Source organism: Rhipicephalus microplus, chromosome 8 (genome assembly GCF_043290135.1).
Source record: "Rhipicephalus microplus isolate Deutch F79 chromosome 8, USDA_Rmic, whole genome shotgun sequence".
NCBI classification, from domain to species: Eukaryota; Metazoa; Arthropoda; class Arachnida; order Ixodida; family Ixodidae; genus Rhipicephalus; species Rhipicephalus microplus.
The window spans coordinates 49956470-49975335 of NC_134707.1; the positions used below are offsets into that span (position 1 = coordinate 49956470).

Here is an 18866-nt window from a genome sequence, read left to right on the forward strand (position 1 = left end):
TATCGTAATGTTTGGCTCAGGGTCATAAGTCTGTGTTTTTCAGTGACACGATCATCTATTGGCGCCTAATCTAGACTCCCAAGCTGAATGAGCAGAGCAGTTGCTCTGGCCGGGTTTATAAAAAAACGACAGGCCTGCGTTGAAGGCGCAGTATAGTCGCAGCGGAAGCTATAAAACCGGCCTTTCGGAGCCTTTTCAAAACACTCATGAGACACATATTGCAAGCACGCTTGCTTGATACCCATTGGGCAATAATTATATTTTTTTTTTGGGGGGGGGGTAGTAGGCCGGCATTCGCTATGCTATTTTTCATCAATCTTCTGAGAAGCGTTGTATACGCTAAACTATCGCGAGAAATTTTGTGCCAATCTTTAATCCAATGGCTGACGACGATGAGGAATTATGGCTGAAATAGGTATATGCCAGAATTACTTGGGGAACAAGAACAAGCTTTCATAACGGGCTGGAGCATTGGATGGCCCACTCGTTACGCTATTAGGGGCGAAACTCCTTATAACGGCACCCGTTCGTCTCCCGTAGTATGTAACAAGTATAACATTTTTCACCTCCTAGGTGGTGCCGGTGAGACACTTCTTCTGTGCGTTGTTGAACAAAAAAAAAATAGTGCTCAATGTACATGTCAATGGCTGCTAATGGGGAATGAGAGACAGGAGCATACGGCTTTTAGTTAACGCGCAGGCTGCGATCACCATTAGCAGCCATTAGCATGTACATTAAGCACTATCTGACAAGAAAAGGTTGCTACGTTATACTCACTGGGTGTAACCTCCTTAGCTTTAAAAAGGTTTAGCGAGCGTTGAGCCGCAGTGCCATGAATACAATGAACTCGAGGTGGTTCAAAATAGGAAGTAGATACGAAGCGCAAGCCGTAAGAAACTAAAAGCCGAAGTCTCCGCCTCTCATTTCCCATTAGCAGCCATTGGCTAGTACATTGAGCACTATCTGACTGAAAAAGTTTGCAACGTCATACTTGCTGGGCGTAACCTCCTTGGTTTTCGAAAGGTTTAGCGAGCGTTGGGCCGCAGTGCCATGAATACAGTGAACTAGTATATACCATGAACTCGAGGTGGTTAAAGGTGGGAAGTGGACCCGAAGCGCAAGCCGTAAGAAAGTGTGCGTGTGCCACCTCTGGTTTAGTCCTTGGAATGTCCGCTGGATGGCGGTGCTTCTATATGGGGAATATATGATGAAAAGATGCGAGATGGTGGTACTTGGAGTGTTGAATAGATGGACGAACGGACACATAGACAGGTGCATGGATGGACGCATGAACGGACGCAGGGGCGGCTGCATGGACGAACGCAGGGACGGACGCACGAACAGACGCACGCACGGACGGTCGCACTGACGGACGCATGGACGGACGGAAGCAAGAACGAATGGACGGATGAATTCTTCGCCCCACTCTCCATCATTCACTCCGTGGATATGCTGCCATTTTTTCGCATTGTACGAAGACTGGTTGTTTTTTTTTCGGTTTTTTGAAATGCTTTATAAGTCGTAATAAGGCGATTGCTTTCCAAAAATCAAGCCTGCCTAAGGCAAGTTTGCCATCAAGCACTAAGCACCGGTAGAGCTCAGTGGTAGAGCTCAGTGGTAGAGCTCACCCTGATTTCTCCCAATCGAGCGCTCTCAGAGATGCACAAAGAGCCGCGAAAACAGAGAAATCGTTCTTCTAGTTATCCCAGGTAAAACGCCCCTCGTAAAACTTTTTGGACGCGCCTGACCGCCTGACAGATTAGGGAGAGTTGTTGGCGGTGGAGGTGGCTTGCTTTGTCGTCAAAGTGCCCCGGACAAAGAGGGCCCAGCGTCTGACTACAGTTTGCGGATGCCTTTCCCACGTTTTCCATGGTGCCTTGATGCCGCTGTTTCCACAACTTGTGGTCTGCCTGGCGCCGCATAGCTATCACTGCAACAGACTGCGAAGTTGACTTCCATGTAAGACTCAACGTCTTCTTGTTGTGCTGTGTCGTGTGCGGTGTGCAACGTTTTCTCCCTCATCATAGGCTTAACTGGGCGTGCCTCTTCCCCCTTTCGTTGGTTGAAAAGGAGGTGGTGTTACACCTTCCCTTTTCAGAGGTGGAGGTGAAGATGACAAACTTCATTGGACTGTCCTGGCCTTCATTGTTTTTTTTTTTCCTGCAAAGAATCCTGGAAAGGCTAGGACATTAAATACGAGCGCCAAGGTGCTCCCGACAAGCTCTCACAAGCTCCCAAAAGCTCACATCATGCCTCCATCGAGAGCTTCCATGATGCTACCACCATTATGTAACACGCTACCTGTAAATGATCAAAATAAAAGTTACTGTTAGCAGCTCCCGGCTTCTCTCTTCGACATTTCCCTGAGACTCTGGCTGGCTCCGGTCCTCTGGGCAGACCCCCGATTACATCACCCGCCATAGACAATGGTGGCCAAGCAGCATTATAAGATCGAAAGGCAGTCCATTCTTTATTTCTACTGTTAAGGATCTTACCCCAGTGAATTTGAAGAAAGATCCTTTTTTAGAGTTCTTTGTAAAACATCCCAGAGGTAGACCCCTTCCCAACAAGGAAAAAAGGAAAAAAAAACATTGTCGAACGCTTTGGTTAGGTCCAGCGCCAGGATAGCTCAAGTGCGTTTTTGGTGGGATGGGTGTAAGACATCTTCGGAAAGCTGGAGCATTACATCCTGGGTAGACAACTGCGAACGAAAGCCGAACATGGAGTCCGGATATAGGTTATGGTCGTCCAGGTAGGTTTAGAGGCGGGCCAGGATGACATGCTCGAACAGCTTGCCAAGGCAAGATGTCCGAGAGAACGGGCGGAGGTGCTCGAGGGAAATGGGTTTGCCAGGTTTAGGGATGAAAGAGACGCGTGCATGGTTCCAGGAGTAGGGAAGAGTACCAGCCTGTTAGTGTGTGTTGAAAAGGTCGGTAAGGGCTTCGAGGGAGGGGGTATCTAGGTTGCGGAGAGCCTTGTTAGTAATGCGGTCTACCCCTGGAGCCGAGGTTGTGCGGAGCTTGAGTAGCGCAGCACGAACCTCACCCGAAGAAATGTCAGCGTCAAGGTGGCTGTTGGAGGAGCCGGAGTAAGCAGGAAGTGGAGTGTGGGGGTCGGTGCAGAGGTAGCGGTCGCGGAGGGTCGCCAGAAACTCAGTATCGGTTAGTGAGGAAGAGTGAAGTAGAAGGGAGACATCCTTGCGCTGGGATGCTTTTGTATGGGTGGAGTCAAGCAGCACCCTGAGAAGCAACCAAGTGTCGCGGAGGCCAAGGTTGCTGGTCATGCTGTCGCACGTTTGACCCCACTGTCGTTGTAGAAGAGAGGAGCAGTGCTCCTCCATGTCCAACGCGAGCCGGGCCAAACGGAGGCGCAGGCGGCGATTATGTTTCTTGGCCTACCATCGGCGGTGGACAGCGTTATAGGCCTCCTAAAGGTGCAGCAGACGGCTGTCTGCCGTAGTAATGTGTGACACTGCAGGGAGTGTGGATGTAGCGGTGCGGACACCTGCCGAAATGGTCTCCGTCCAGGCTGTGAGGTCCGTGATAGCAGAAGGAGAGGAAGCAGAGAGCCAAAGTGAACGGAAGCGATCCCAGTCCACTACCTGGGCAAGACGAGTAGAGGAACGAACAAGAGAGGGGAGAGGAAAAGTGGTGCAGAGAACGTAGTGATCGCTAACGAAGGAGATACCCGTATTAGACCAGGAAGGGTCCGCTACATTTTTGGCGAGTGCAAGGTCCGGATTGCTGTCTCGTTGGTCACTGGATCCGATTCTGGTGGGGTAAGTGAAGTCATTAAAAATCAATAGACGTTTGTTGTGGATGAAGTTCCAGATTTAGTGGCCCTAGCGGGTATTCTCGGGGTAGCCCCAGCTGGTATTGGGTGCAATAAAGTCACCTAGAATTACTAGGGCATTGTGGCCGGCGCATGAAAGTGCTTTGCCTAGGACGAGAAGTAGAGGGGCAGAAAGAGCTCTGGGAGGGCTGTACAGATTGAAGACAAAAAGGCTTGCCTCAGTGCGACAGCGAGGAAGGATTTCAAGGAGGAGGTGGGCATATTCCGGAACGTCCAACTGGTGCAGCACAACAGTAAGGTTACGGTACCCCAGCGTCGCGATGTTCAGGTGGGCCTTAGAAGAAAGATGAAAGGTGGTGTAATCGCGAAGTTTTACGGGACCTAGTGGTTCCTTAAGTGCTATGACAGAGGGAGTAGTGTCGGGAGAGATGTTCTGGAGGTGGAGCTGAAGGGTGCTCCGTTTGGCGCACCACCTTCAACAGTTCCACTGCCAGAGATTAAGGTGTGGGTGGTGCCTGGCCATGATGAATGGCAGGGAGACCGGGTGGAGTTGGTGTAGGTGCCGGGGTGAGTGGGGCGGGGAGCGAGCGATGCGCAATGGTGGCCTCAGTTGTGCTCTGTCGGGTCTCTAAGGTAGCTACCCTGGCGTCTAAGGTGGCGAGGCGGGTGTCGATAATGACTATGCGCGTGTCGATAGGGGCTACACGCTCTTCAAATCATGTGAAGCGGGACATGATCCGCTGTTCGAAAGACCCCAAGAAGCTGGCTGTTTCGCAAACAACGTCACGCTCATGTGGGGCGATGGCGTTGGAGGAGGGTGATCGGCGTTTCTGCGGGGGTTGACGGGTAGGGAAGAGGCGCGCAATGACGCAGCCGATGATGTCGTGTTTATAGGCTCCTCAGCTGGTGCAGTTGGAGACGGCATTTGTGTAGGCTTGGAAGCTGGGGAAAGAGGAGGAGCGCGAGATGACAGACGTGCCAGCGCGGCCTGTATCTGACGCGTCAGCTCTTGAGTTTAGAGCTGTTGCGCAGTTATAGTGGCCTCGAGAGACGCGTTTTTGGGGTCCGACGTGTGAGGCTGCATTATCGAGCTTACCGGTGGTGTAGCCGTGGTGATGGTATGAGTGGTGGCGGCGGCGGTGGACGCCTCGGACCTGGGCAGGGGCGGGAAAGAGAAGGAGTGGTGGTGGCTGGACGACCGGGCACCGCGGGATGTAGACTGGTGGCGGGGGCGAGAAGGCCGGGAGCTCTTGAGTAATGGCTCGGTGAGTGGTGCTGCTGCCGAAGACTGGGGCTTGGAGCTGGATGCGGGTGACGGGCCGCTCCTGTTGAATTAGAGTTTGCATGGAAGTGAGCCCGTGACGTGGTCTTCTTTGCACAGGACGCAGCACGGAACGCAGGTCAGGGCTCAACTCTCTCGTGGGTTTGGCCGCAGTGGTAGCATAGGGCGGACTTTGGCTTGATGCAGACGTCCGCGCGATGGCCGGGAGTCCAGCAGTTAATGCAGGCCTCGGCTTTCAGGCAGAATGGGTGGCTGCGGTAGACACCGCAATTCTAAGCGATCGAAGAGAGGAGGATAGTAGTGCCGACAATGGTAATCAGGATGGATTTTGAGCGCCCCATCCGGCGTGCGTCGGCGAAGGCGTAGGGGGTGTTCAAATTCATAGACTGGAGATTCTGGATGATCTCGTCTTGTGTATGGGAGTCGATGGCGTTGTAGATGATGTCACGGAGGGCGTTGTCTGTTGCTGCCATGTAGGCACGTAGGGGGTAAGAGATGGTACCCAGGCGGAGTTCAGATGCATGGAGGTAGAGACGTGCGCGTGGCTCATACGGGGTGCTCACAGCAAGGGAGTTGTTGCATGGATTGATGCGTACACGGTCAGTGGTGCGGGCGGCTGCGTAGTTTATGTTGGCGAGACTGCAGAGAGTTTGCAGCAGGACACCGTTAGTTGTAGTGCGGAGGTGAAGTCCTCCTCCCAGTCTGAAGACGATTTTGAAGTCCTCTGCAGGGAGTTGAGGGAGGGGAGCATGACGACAAAGAGTGGGAGCACTAGGGGTGGTGTTCGGCGGTCGAGAAGTCTTCTGCGTCGGGGTCGAGGAAGGTGGCGTCGATGGGCTGGTGGGCCGCGGTTGCACTGTGTGCTTTCACTGCACGGATCCAGCGTGAGTCAGCTTCTAATTCAGCTGGAGTGATGGATTCAACGTCAACTTGATACTCCATGTCGGTGGATTTAAAATTCATGAACACTTCCGGTGAAGGTGGGGAAACGCGAGTGGCGTCGGCCGCTGTTCTGACTCGGAACGCGGCTGTGCATTACGCAGGGGCGCGTAGTGGAGTGGCGCATGATGGAGCACATCGGAGGCGTAGCAAAGCACAAAAGTGGCTCAGAAGTGTCAAAAACGGGCGTGATTCAGCTCCGAAGGTATTAAAATTATCCGCTCACCTTCACAGAAGCACTGGGGACGTTTCACAAATAAAGGGCGAAGAGTTGCGGTGAAACGAGCCAAGAAGTGTGGAGATCATGCGACGCACGTTCGTCCCCTCCGCTAGCTGGGCGCTTCTCCTCGGGCCCTGAGGTTCCCGTTCCAGCGTTGTGTGGCGACACCGTTGCCTTCGGTTGTGTAATCGATAGAGATAAAGTTGCCGATAGACACGAAACAACAAAGTGAGAAAAAAAATCACAGCATCAAACAGGATTTGAACTCGGACCTTCTGCGTGGACGTCAAACATTTCACTGCAGGGCCACACAGATGCTTGAAACTTATTTGCTGAACGACCATTGTATGCGTCACGTCGGGCAAGAAATCACATTAAAGGGCCCGTAAACCACCAACAGACGCTATAGCATGCTGCTCTTCGTGCCTTTCCTCTATCGAGAACAGCTGGCATGATGTCAACTGACGCTGCGTAAAATACAAACGACGATGCGTACCATGAAGAGACGTTGTCATTCGGTGAAAGAAAGCCTGTTTTATGCTAGCACATGCGCGCCTGTTGCATTTTAACCTCGAACGCTGAGGAAGGGCACTAGGAGAGGCGGTCAAACAAGCCCACGAATGCAGCCTACCGAAGGAAAGAGCTAAATGCGGAAACGCGTGAAATTTCATTAGTGTTCATTGCAGACTCGTACACAACTGCGACGCAAAGTGGTTCTAAGAGAGAAAGGAAAAAAAAGTGAGCCCCGTAACTGTCTGCATCACGGTGCAACACCTCAACAATAGCTCACAAGGGATGGGTGTGAGGAGAGATTAAAAGAATAGGATTAATCCTATTCTTTTAGCATTATTTTAGCGCATCTTTTTGTCTCTCTATACGTTTAATTAAAGGTATAGAGAGAGAAAAAGATGCGGTAAGCCAGCGAGCGAGGACATATTGAGGGGATATGAGAGATAGCAAAAATAGAAACACGGTCACAGGAGTCCGAGGACAGGGCACCACTTGCGAGACCTCTTGTCGGCGTCAGGAGATGGCGTAGGGCAAGTCCAGTAGGTCAGAGCTATGCTGTCATCGGAGGTCGGCGTGAGGAGATGACGTAGGGCCAGCCCAGTCGGCCAGAGCTACGCTGACGGAGATCGCGAGGGCACAACCCGTCGGCACGGATTCCAGCGAGCGAGTCCCACAACTGCAACGCCACATTTACATTTATGCCTCTTGGTGGTTTACGGGCCCTTTAAAGAATGTACTATGCGATCATTCCAGCAAGGGTGGGTCGAAATGGCGGACGAGACTGTGATGTCGCAAGCGTGCATGTAAGCGTCACAGAGCGTGAAGACATGTTCATGACCACTGAGAGACCGAACTGCGTCGCAGATTACCACCATGTGACAGCTTCGGAACACGGCTGCATAGTGCCGTCTATAGGTCGCTGGAATGACCGAATAGTATGGCAGAAGAGTAACATAACCACCAGAGATGACGCAATGCTAACTGCGCAATGGTGCGAGTGGTTCAATGCTTCCCACCCACTGCAAAGTGCTGACCCGCAATTCTTCGTCGTCACTAGCCGCATGCAACACCAACAAAGGGCACATAATGCGTTACAGATGTGTAGCTGGTACCTCGCTACATCGCATAAAGACAAATATTGGCGTTTCGGGTGCTGTCCGACTTCACAAGAACTGTGATGTATGGCGTAGTGGGTATAACTCGCGGAAAACCCAAAACTTCAAACTCAATTGGCATTGCTCCACGAAAATCTGCATTTGAAATTCGCTTTGGGCAGTATCGAGCATCTGTGTGGCTACAATATGCTCACTGCACTGCACATGCGCGCAATGCTAGAAGCGATGATACCACCGAAGGTGCCGTGTTCAAAGCATTGATCCTTTGACATAGGTGTTGTTCTCCGGCAGCTATGTCAAAAGGAATATATTAATTTTCTAAAAATCGATATAAAAAGCCAGCCTGTGATTTTATTGCGCTGATGAAGAAATGAAACGTGGCCGATCCTGCTAAGAGTACACAGGCATGCACCGCCCCTAGAACTGGTCTGGGAGGAAGATCAGAAGAAGAACTTATGAAAGGCGGGAGGGGGGAAGGAATCAGCCTCCAGGTAACTATTCAGTCTACGACCATGTGTCATGAAAATGGAGGAAAAAAGGTATTAAAAATATAACTCGAGTTGCGCCTTTACGAGAAGAACGCAATAGTTCAATTAGCACCCCTCCCACCGTTCGCATCACCTTCTCGACTGTTATCATCTTATTCACGATTACGTTAGACAACGCAATTACGCCACGTCTTTTTTTGTGTAATCTTAAGGACATCATCACATCAAAAAATTGGCCCGAATCTACATGTCACACCGTAAATGTCGTCGAAAGACGATAGTAATGCGTCTGGAGAGAGCGGACAAAACGTTTATTTGATGTTTTGCGCAAGATAATCGGTGAAGTGTATTCTGCAGGCACTGCGTTAGAGTGCCTCGAGTGTGTGGCGGAGGCGAACTAGCGCATCTTGGCACGTTAGACACGAGCGCCATCTGGCAGTTATCTTAGGAAACGAAGGCATGCGCGACCGCGGAGAAAGATGCCCGCCAGTCTCGGAGTTGATAAGGTGTGGAATGCAAAGCGGTGGGCAAATGCCACCACTTCGTAGCAAACCATTGTAAACACCTTCTTGAGCATCGCGTTGCACTGTCAGCGCAACGCAATAAACGCTACAGTTTTTAGAGTTACTTGTGTGTGCCTCTTCTGGTGTAAAGGCAGACACACAAAACATAGATGTGATGTTATGGCGCCTCAGTTATGCGCAATATTTGTTTTTGTTTTTTCAATTGAAAATCGCACGACTATGAACGCTAAACCTTGAGCAATATTGGTGGGTGCTGCGGATGGGGTTGGCCGTTTTGTGCCGTTTAAAGTATCGTTAGAGCGGAGAGACAGACAGACAGACAGACAGACAGACAGACAGACAGACAGACAGACAGACAGACAGACAGACAGACAGACAGACAGACAGACAGACAGACAGACAGACAGACAGACAGACAGAGAGAGAGAGAGAGAGAGACCAAAATTTTTCCGTTGAAGGTCGCCAAGAAAGACTATCGTCTTTAAAACTTCAGAGATGTTCAGTGATGATGAACTATCAGTGATGTCGTGTTGACGTCATTCGGTGAAATCAACCCGCGATAATTTTCGCACCACTCGTGTTGGCATCGACTGTGAATTATCGCGCTTGACAAGGTATCTAACATTTTCGTTTGTATTAAACTAATTCTGACATGACAAGAAGTAACCCGAATTTGGTCGTTTCCGGCACAGACAAGAACCACCAAAACGGAAATCGTCCAGCTGCTCCATTTAATGCGACTATACAAAGGCCTTGCTGCATCTCTTGTCGCACGACCTCTCCAGAAGAGAAAGTTTGTCTCAGTGTTGGTGGTGGTTCATATACTTGTGATGTAAAAGCGGCGCTAAAAAATAGACGAGGACTGAGTAAGACACGACAAAGTCGCCTGCGTTGAGTCTTCGTCTCTCCTCGTCAGTCTTTTAGCGCTGTTTTTGTATCACTAGTACGATCTCTCGTTGTTCTAGTCATTATTAGCAATGGCCAGATTTATCAGTCCCTGAAGGGCCTCCCACTCTTCGTCATCGGCCGACTTGGCCTTCCTCCGGCGTTCACTCTCGACCAGGTCACAGATCTCACGGTGTTTGATCTTGTAATCAATACTCTTAAAGAGCACGATGCCACAGCGCTGGCAGGACAGGTCCTCGGCCTCCAACCCACACTGAGGTTTCTCGGGAATGGTAGCAGCCTCGCTTTTCGGCATAGGGTCTGAGCGGCCACATTGCAAAGCAGCTCCGGGGGGTTCGGTCTTGACGGCGTTCACGAGCTGTCGCTGGCACTGGTCCTTATAGAGGCGGCGTTGGTGTTGTTTACCCTGCGTGACACGATGGGAAAGTGGTACTTTATTCTGCAAGAAACTGCCACTATAAACCTATCAGTAATTGATTGATTGGTATGTGGGGTTTTACGTCCCAAAACCACCGTATGATTATGAGAGACGCCGTAGTGGAGGGCTCCGGAAATTTCGACCACCTGGGGTTCTTTAACGTGCACCCAAATCTGAGCACACGGGCCTACAACGTTCCCGCCTCCGTCGAAAATGCAGCCGCCACAGCCGGGATTTGAACCCGTGACCTGCGGGTCAGCAGCCGAGTACCTTAGCCACTAGACCACTGCGGCGGGGCATAAACCTATCGGTAGCGTAAGCCGAAATTGATAAGGGGGAGGGAGGATGGGTGAATGCTGTTATTCAGAAATGGGATTGTGCAGGCAAGGGGGTGTGGGTGAGTGTTATTTTGGTGTTCCTTGCCCCCCTGGCTGAAAAAAAAAAACTGGAAAAGAATCACGCCCAGTGCTCCACTCTCTAGACATAGTTTCGTTATTCTCGCAAAACCTTGGACTGCGCGCCGATCCCATGGCTCCTTTTAGCTTGAGTTCTGGCTCCTTTGGAACTCTACCGAACGGCAACCCTGCTTGTCATCAGTGCTACGACCATGCAGGAAGAAAAAAAAACCGAGGCAGTAGTATTGCGTCACACGATTCAAGACCACCGGATCGGCCTAACACGTCATCTAAGCGTCATATCGTGTGGTAGGTTTTAGGAATCTCGCTTGCGTTCCGTTCTTGAGCCTTGCCGTCAGCTGGCTTATCTGCACGGAACAAGCACGTTTCCTTTAAAATCTGTCGGGTGCTTAACCCGAAGCGTCGGCAACGCTCAAATCTTGCGTGATCTTGACGCAAAGGTTACGCGTTTGGCCGTCAATGCTGGCTTTAAAACGGCTTGGCTGGCACGGCTGGCTGCGTGACCCTCCTCCCATGTAGATGTGAAGCAGCTTTTGCTCGGGGCTGTGTCCGTCCTTCCCTCACGCGTTCGCTTTCCAACTGCACGTGCATTAACTCCCCTTCTCTCCTTCTCTTTAGGCGCCGGTGGCGTGAGTGTTGTCTCAGTTTCGCTTCGGGGTCGCTGTATCGAATTCCGGCTGCGGCGGCTGCGTTTCCCACGGAGACGTAAATGATAGGGGCCCGTGTGCTCAGATTTGGGTGCACGTTAGAGAACCCCAAATGGTCGAAATTTCCGGAGTACTCCACTACGGCGTCTATCATATACATATCGCGGTTTCGTGAGTGACGTCAAACCCCACATATCAATCAATCAGCTTCGTTTCAGCTCTCCCATGTCTCTATCTCCACCGAAGCTGTGCCCTCGTACAGAACGCAGCGCGCACTCGCTTCCGTTGAACTCTACTTCGCAACGGCACAAGGATGTGAACGTTGGTACCAGTGATAGCGGCATCAGTAACATAAGGTTTGACTTCAACACAAGCAGTGTAAGCGGCACCATGCGCTGAGCAAAAGAGGGGTCGGGATGCAAAACGCGAACGGCAACGCCCGCAAGCGGATCCGCAAATACGGTCTCACGAAGCTCAGCGCAGACGCCAACGTCCGCAAGCGCATCTGCAAGCTGCCATGCAACGCGAAACCGAAACGCACCAGAAACATCGAGATGAAGACGCCAAAGCAACGCGAACCCGAATAGAAACGAAAACGCCGAGCTGCCAATCCCGAAGCGACCACGCAACAAGAGTGTGTGGCGAGGACATCGAGGCGTCCGAGACAACAACAACGGTCCGGAAATGACGGAGTGATGGCACGATTCGAACGAGACGATTCAAGCGACCGGCTTGGGTTCGACAAGAACCCGAGCAAGATCGGTAGCATCCATAACGATAACATCGTATTCCGCTGTTCACGCGCTGCAAACGGAGTTTCCTGGCTGCGGCGCGCTGCTTCGTATCCCCACCAGTTTTCCTTTAGTGGAAGATGGCGTATGTTTTTGGTGCGAAGCTCCTTAGGATGTGGGTCGTTCCCTCGCGGTATGTTGCAGTAGTAGCCTCTTCTAGTTAGAACAATTGCTCACTGGATGGCGTTGTGTCTATATGTCCCTGTGCTAATGACGGACAACAAGGAAGATTTGCAGATATTGGTGGACATCTGCGGAAATGAGGGAGACAGGTTAGATTTCAGATTCAGTAAGAAAAAATCCCCAGTCATGATTTTTAATGACAATGAAGGTAGTGAGCTTAGAATACAGGAGGTGACGCTAGATATAACAGATAAATACAAATATCTGGGCGTATGGATAAGCAATGGGACCGAGTACCTGAGGGAACACGAAATATACGTGACGACTAAAGGTAACAGGAATGCAGCAGTGATGAAAAACAGGGCACTGTGGAATTGCAATACGTATGATGTTGTGAGAGGAATATAGAAAGCGGTCATGGTTCCTGGTCTGACGTTCGGCAATGAGGTGTTGTGCATGGGATCAGAAGTTCAAGCAAGATTAGAAATTAAGCAATGTGGAATAGGTAAGCTTGCCTTAGGAGCTCACGGGAACACACCAAATCAGGGAGTACAAGGTGATATGGGATGAACATCATTTGAGGGCGGGGAAGCTAGCAGCAAGATAAAATTTGAGAAGCGATTGAGAGAAATGGGGGAGGAGCGTTGGGCTAGGAAGGTTTTCAGCTACTTGTACATGAACAATGTCGATACAAAATGGCGGAAGCGAACCAGAAAATTGACTGGTAAATACTTGGAAAACAGCAGGGCGCCAAAGTAAAAAAAATTATCGGTTAAGAAGAAGGTGAAGGAAGCTGAGACCGATGTTTGGAGAATTGGCATGATTAAGAAGTCCGCACTAGAGATCTATCAAACTTTTAAGCAGGAAATTGCCAAGGAAAGGATCTATGATAATACTCGGGGTAGTTCTCTACTGTTTGAGGCCAGGACGAGAGTATTGTGAACCAAGGCATGTCGGGCCCAATACGAAAGGGTAGACACGGTATGCAGCGCGTGTGGAGAGGAAGAGAAAAGTGCCGAACACTTGATAATGTTCTTTAAAGGGCTTCACTCTATAGTTCAGGATGATGGCGCAGAGTTTTTCAAAGCCCTGGGGTTTAGGGACAGTGTGGGCAAAATAGGTTTTAAGCGGGTAGAATTAACTAGAAGGAGGTTATCCGATTGGTGGCTAAAGTCAAGACACGAGTGAAAATTAAACCCTTCACTGCAAAGTACGAATCCTCAACCTCACTATTTATGGGAAACAATAAATCTAGTTTTTGGTTCATTAGGTATTACGACTTGGTGGCGCTAGCCACAGCCCGATCCAAAGGGTACAGCAATATTCATCCATCCATCCATCCTGTAAATATCTTGACTAGATGGCGTTAGTGATTACCGTCGAGTTGACGGCTCAAGAGGATAGACGGCGCTGCTATAAGAATTTCACAGCATGCCCACTGAGTGAATGATGATGAGTGGGGTGAAGCGTCCGTTCGACCGGCCGTCTGTCACACAGACAGGAAGACAGATAGACAGACGGATGAACGGACAGACGAGCTGATGGGCCGATAGACGGTTCGCCCCACTTATTATCATTCACACTATGGATATGCTGTGATTTTTTATGTTGGGTTTGTCGGCCCTTCTCTGTTATTTTTTGTCCCTCCTTGACTACGAATCTGCCCTAATTTTTGTTGTCGCAAAGCAGGACGAGGCGGCGGTGGGTTGGCTTGACGCAACGTACTTGAATGTGGGCTTCCATGGTGACCCTCGAGTTCACCAGGACGTCGCAGATGCTGCAAGTATAGGCATTCCGAACATTACGCTTTATCGGAGGAACAACCGGTGGTGGTACAGCGTTCTCTTTCTCCGCCAGGATGCCGGCGCAGCCGGTTGCTTCGGAGACCCCGGCGATGTTTTTCAAAAGGGCGAGTGTCTTCAATTTCTTCTTGTGCTTCTCGCCCTGCAGGTGCGCCGAGTAAGACGTGGGGCCGTTGAAGTGCTTGTCGCAGGCCAGGCAAGAGAACACTGATGAAGCCATGCCTGCAGACGCCGCGACAAAAGAAACGTGGAACTGTGTTGTGGCGTACATCGCTTCAAATTGTGGTGCACCAGGACAAAGAAACAACCCAGCCTTGACTGTATCGTTGATGGGATTATTGTTTCCTTAACTAGTAGACGATAAAGCAATCGCGGTAGAAAGAAGCGCAAAAAGCGCGGCGTCTACGTGCTCTGCTCTTCCTCATTTTTTGGCAAGCTGTTGCAGCCTAGATGGCATTAAAAAGGTTCTAGAGTACTCCATGATACAATCGGGAACCAGCTCAGAGTTTGTTTATTGTTATACTGATGTGAGAGCACCATTAAAACAGCGTGCCATGCCGTTCGCGTTTCTTTCCACCGCTTCTGTACGTATACGATGATAATGATACGATGCTTTGTTGTATACTACGTGGAATAAGGCACACAGTCGTTCCTTTTTGTAACAAGTACCTTTGAATTGAACTTACTTAACAGTTTGTCCAAACCACCAGGCCATCTCGCGGAAAGAGAGTGGTATATGGTCTTCTATGCGTTGTGAAGCCAGCCGGCACTGAGTTCCATTCAGTTTGGCAAATGCAGTAAACTGAGGGGGGACAGTAATCTGCATAAGTGGTCTTGCAGGTATGGGGTACGACTGGAGATCCCACGAGAGAACGAACCCCGTCAATGCAGCCGCATTTTGAGGGAGGCGGGGTGCTTGAGGCCGGCTCATAATTGTACCTTGCCGCCACTCTTAGTAACATAATGTCATCATGCTTCAGAAACGTAACACTAAAATAATATGTAGCATGACACTAGAGAGTTCAAGAATTTGGGACGCAGCCCAGGGGTCCAGTAGCTGCGTTGGGTATTATATCCACGTTTAGAGGAACAGTACAGTTTGAAAAGTGGGTGGGTTAAGTGCAGGCGGAGTTGGGCAAATGCATGGAGCACCACAAGCAGTGAAATTCTAATCATGTGACGTGTGGGCTTTACTGTGTCGTGGACAAGGCTACTTGTGCATCGTTTTGCAGGCGACCCAAGATGCCTTGAGGCCTTATGCTATTTTTCTGTTTTAGGGGCGAAGCTCCTTAGAACAACACCCGTTCGTCCCTCATGGTTGTTGTAGTATGTAACAAGTATAACATTTTGTCCTCCAAGGAGGTGCCGGTGAGAGATTTCTTCTGTGCGTTGTTGAACAATAAAAATAGTGCTCAATGTACATGCCAATGGCTGCTAATGGGGAATGAGAGACAGGAACATTGGGCTTTTAGTTAACGCGCACGCTGTGATCTCCATTAGCAGCCATTCGCATGTACATTGAGCTCAATCTGACAAGAAAGGATTGCTACGTTATACTCGCTGGGCGTAACCTCCTTGGTTTTAGAAAGGTTTGGCGAGCGTTGGGCGGCAGTGCCATGAATACAGTGAACTAGTATATACCATGAACTCGAGGTGGTTAAAGGTGGGAAGTAGACACGAAGCGCAAGCCGTAAGAAAGTGTGCGTGTACCTTCTCTCGTTCAGTCCTCGGAATGTCCGCTGGATGGCGGAGCTTCTATATGAGGAATATAATATGAAAAAATGCGAGATGGTGGTACTTGGAGCGTTGAATAGAAGGACGGACACAGACAGATGCATGGACGGACGCACGCATGGCTGCACGGACGAATAGACGCATGGACGGACGCAGGAGTGGATGCATGGACGAACGCAAGGACGGACGCACAGATGGACGTGCGGACGCACGAACAGACGCACGCATGGACGGGCGGATGGACGCACGGGCAGCCACACAGACGCATGCATGAACGGACGGAAGCAAGAACGAATGGACGGACGAATGCTTCGCCCCACTCTCCATCATTCACTCCGTGGATATGCTACCATTTTTTTTTTTACCCTAAAGCAGGAGGCATGTGCTTAAAGTGGTCGTGAAATGATCAATCTAAAGCGACAATGCGAAGCCACCAGCGTCCACACGCACTTACTAGGGGACGTCATCATAAGTAATGCTTAGCCTATCGAGGAACGTGGAACTCTTCGGTACTTGCGAGTGCGTGCAACTGGGACACTCTTCAGCGTCTTTGTCATACGCAATCGGCGCTAACTTGAACTCTGACGTCATATTAGGCAGCGTCCTTGTGGGACGCGGATCGCTTATGGCAGACTCCGATGAGCGCCTCTTGCGAATGCTTGATATGCCATAGAGTCCCGCTTTCCTCGATAAGCAAAGCGTCTATGCAGGCCCACTCGGGCTGATAACGCAGTTAGTGCATGTAGCTGCCGATGGTGCCGCATTGTCGTTGTAAAGCGGACATTTCACGACCCCTTTATGGATGCAATTACGCTGTGAGATGTGTATAATAATTTGCGAGCATTCCGTAAAATTAGAGCGAAATTGGAGTGGCAGTGAGTACAGTGATTTTTATTCGAGAATGTTAACGAAAAAAAAAAACCCACATCCCAGTATAACACAGGTCTCAGACTCATCTCAACTAGTGGGATGCGGTCACATGATTCAGACGACCAAAGACTTAGAGAATTTAGATAAAAACGTGACGAAAACGAAGTGGACCCAGTCGCGAGGAGGTGAGCATGTGATCTATCGAAAACTGACACTGTGTAGCGGCGCGCCATCTAGTGATCATTGTTGGAATCACCCGAGAGGCGAGTTGAGTGGTCACCTTGAGCGGTGACCGGTGAAGTGTACACTGGAAACACTAAGCCTACAAGCCAGCGCTTCAGCCTAAGAAGCTCGTCGAGAAAGCTCTTAAAAAGCAACAAAGGAAGAGCGCAGCGATTTTGAAGAAAGTGTAGTTCAACACATCTGTACAGTGCATGAAAAGGAGTAGTTACACTTTAACTACGTAAGTAGCTTTTCACGACAATCTGGTTAATCATTGTAGAGATAGTGGCTGCATATCTGAATTCGAAAAGTGCACCATTTTCGGAAAACACGCTCTTGCAGCTAACACGCGAGATCGTAGAGGTCAATCAAATGCAACTACTGGGTGACCTCTGTGTTAACATGTGCTCGTTTGTGCTCACTAAAAAAAAAATGAGCGTGTGACTGTGACGCGAAAGATTGCGAGTTTCTGCTGAGATGTGCTGCTTGCTAATATATGTATACATATCCGGTGCTTTCGCTAATAAAGTTTAGTTCAAGTCGGCGCTTTTTCCTGCCCACGTTTGCTCCTAGAGTACTTACGCTATATCTACTCATTTTATTGCACTGTGCAAACATGTTTATTCCAAATCACCAACTAGAAAAAAAAACACTCGTATTATGTGTACTAACGTTGCCATTTGGGAGAATGCCTTTTTTGGTATTCCACACGTGCGTCGTTTCTTAAAAAGATTTCACGTCGCGCTTCGAAAAACATATCGATACTGTTTCTCACAATGATTACAATATGCATTCACTTTGCATTCTGCGGTAATGTTTCAACTTGCAGGGACCAGATGTGGTGCCTAACAAAAAATAATGCTTAAGAAAAGTCGGGCGTCCTTGTGGCCTACCATGATTGATTGATTTGTGGCGTTTAACGTCCCAAAACCACCATATGATTATGAGAGACGCCGTAGTGGAGGGCTCCGGAAATTTCGACCACCTGGGGTTCTTTAACGTGCACCCAAATCTGAGCACACGGGCCTACAACATTTCCGCCTCCATCGGAAATTCAGCCGCCGCAGCCGGGATCTTGTGGCCTACCAGAACAAAGCGCTATTACTAGCAAATAGTGCACCTAAAATTAGCAATGTGACAAGACTACATCGTGTGAAACCAAGAAACCTGTGCTTCAGGCTACTGCTGTAGAATGTTCGAACTGCGAAAGGTCACAGGATAGCGTGCTCAAGTTGTCCTTTCCTGGAGGGGGGGGGGGGGTAAAAAGTCGTCCCCGTGCGCCCCCCCCCCATTCTGTCAATGTATGGGGCCCACGTTGCACCCCTCTCCCTCGACTCATCACCCCCCTTCCCGTTATACACCTTTTCACAGGAAGGAAAGAAACACCGCCATGATGGACTGTGCGTGGGAGTACAAAGGCTAAGAGCGCAGCGTTGTCAGTGCATTTTCGAGGGGACGCGCCAATTTGCACAACCCAAGGAGGGCTATGGCGGCGCCCAGGGAGGCGTTTATGAAAAGGTGAATATCTATGTATGGGGATACCTTTGCAACCTCTCACATTTTAGGTGGCGCGGGGGGAAGTGGGGGGGGGGCGTGACCGACACCCCTCACCACTCCTTCCCGTGCGCACGCCTAAGGTCACAAGTAAACGCCGAAGTCACACATGCAGCACCAAAGGTGAGGTGAACATACCGATGAGAAAATGGTGCGGCGCAAGTGGTCTGAAACTTGAGTGAGTGTGCGCCCAATCGAGGCGCAACCTCTAGTCAGCTCCTCGCGAAGACTTCGATGTAGGCGTGGACCCTCAGACCGCAATGGCTGGCAGCGAAATTGCAGTTGCGGTGATGATACTCATTTCGGCTCGTGTAACGTGTGTGGCACGATGAAGAAGAAATTAGCCTGGCTTCACTTATTGGAATGAAAGGAGCACTTAAATAAGTGAAAATGATGAATGCAAAAAAAAAGACGTGATAAAATAAAAATATCATTGGCATAGAAAGATTGCTCTTTGAAGGCGGCTGCTTCGATGGCGCGGTGGTAATTTGTAGCTGCTGACGTTATCGACCT

The 18866-nt window shown here is 50.0% G+C and overlaps 2 protein-coding genes across 3 annotated transcripts in view; one reads left to right on the plus strand and one right to left on the minus strand.

Moving 5' to 3' along the window:
* Positions 1–18866, plus strand: part of LOC119164453 (uncharacterized) — a 105416-nt gene that overhangs the window by 50394 nt on the left and 36156 nt on the right. The gene's annotated exons all lie outside the window — the stretch shown is intronic.
* On the minus strand, positions 9585–18593 carry LOC142769013 (uncharacterized). Its single transcript, XM_075871767.1, has 3 exons — positions 18492–18593; positions 13897–14195; positions 9585–10182 (listed from the first exon to the last, which is right to left on the minus strand). The coding sequence occupies exons 2-3, from the start codon at positions 14191–14193 to the stop codon at positions 9832–9834; spliced, it is 648 nt and encodes a 215-aa protein (XP_075727882.1). The 5' UTR covers positions 14194–14195; positions 18492–18593; the 3' UTR covers positions 9585–9831.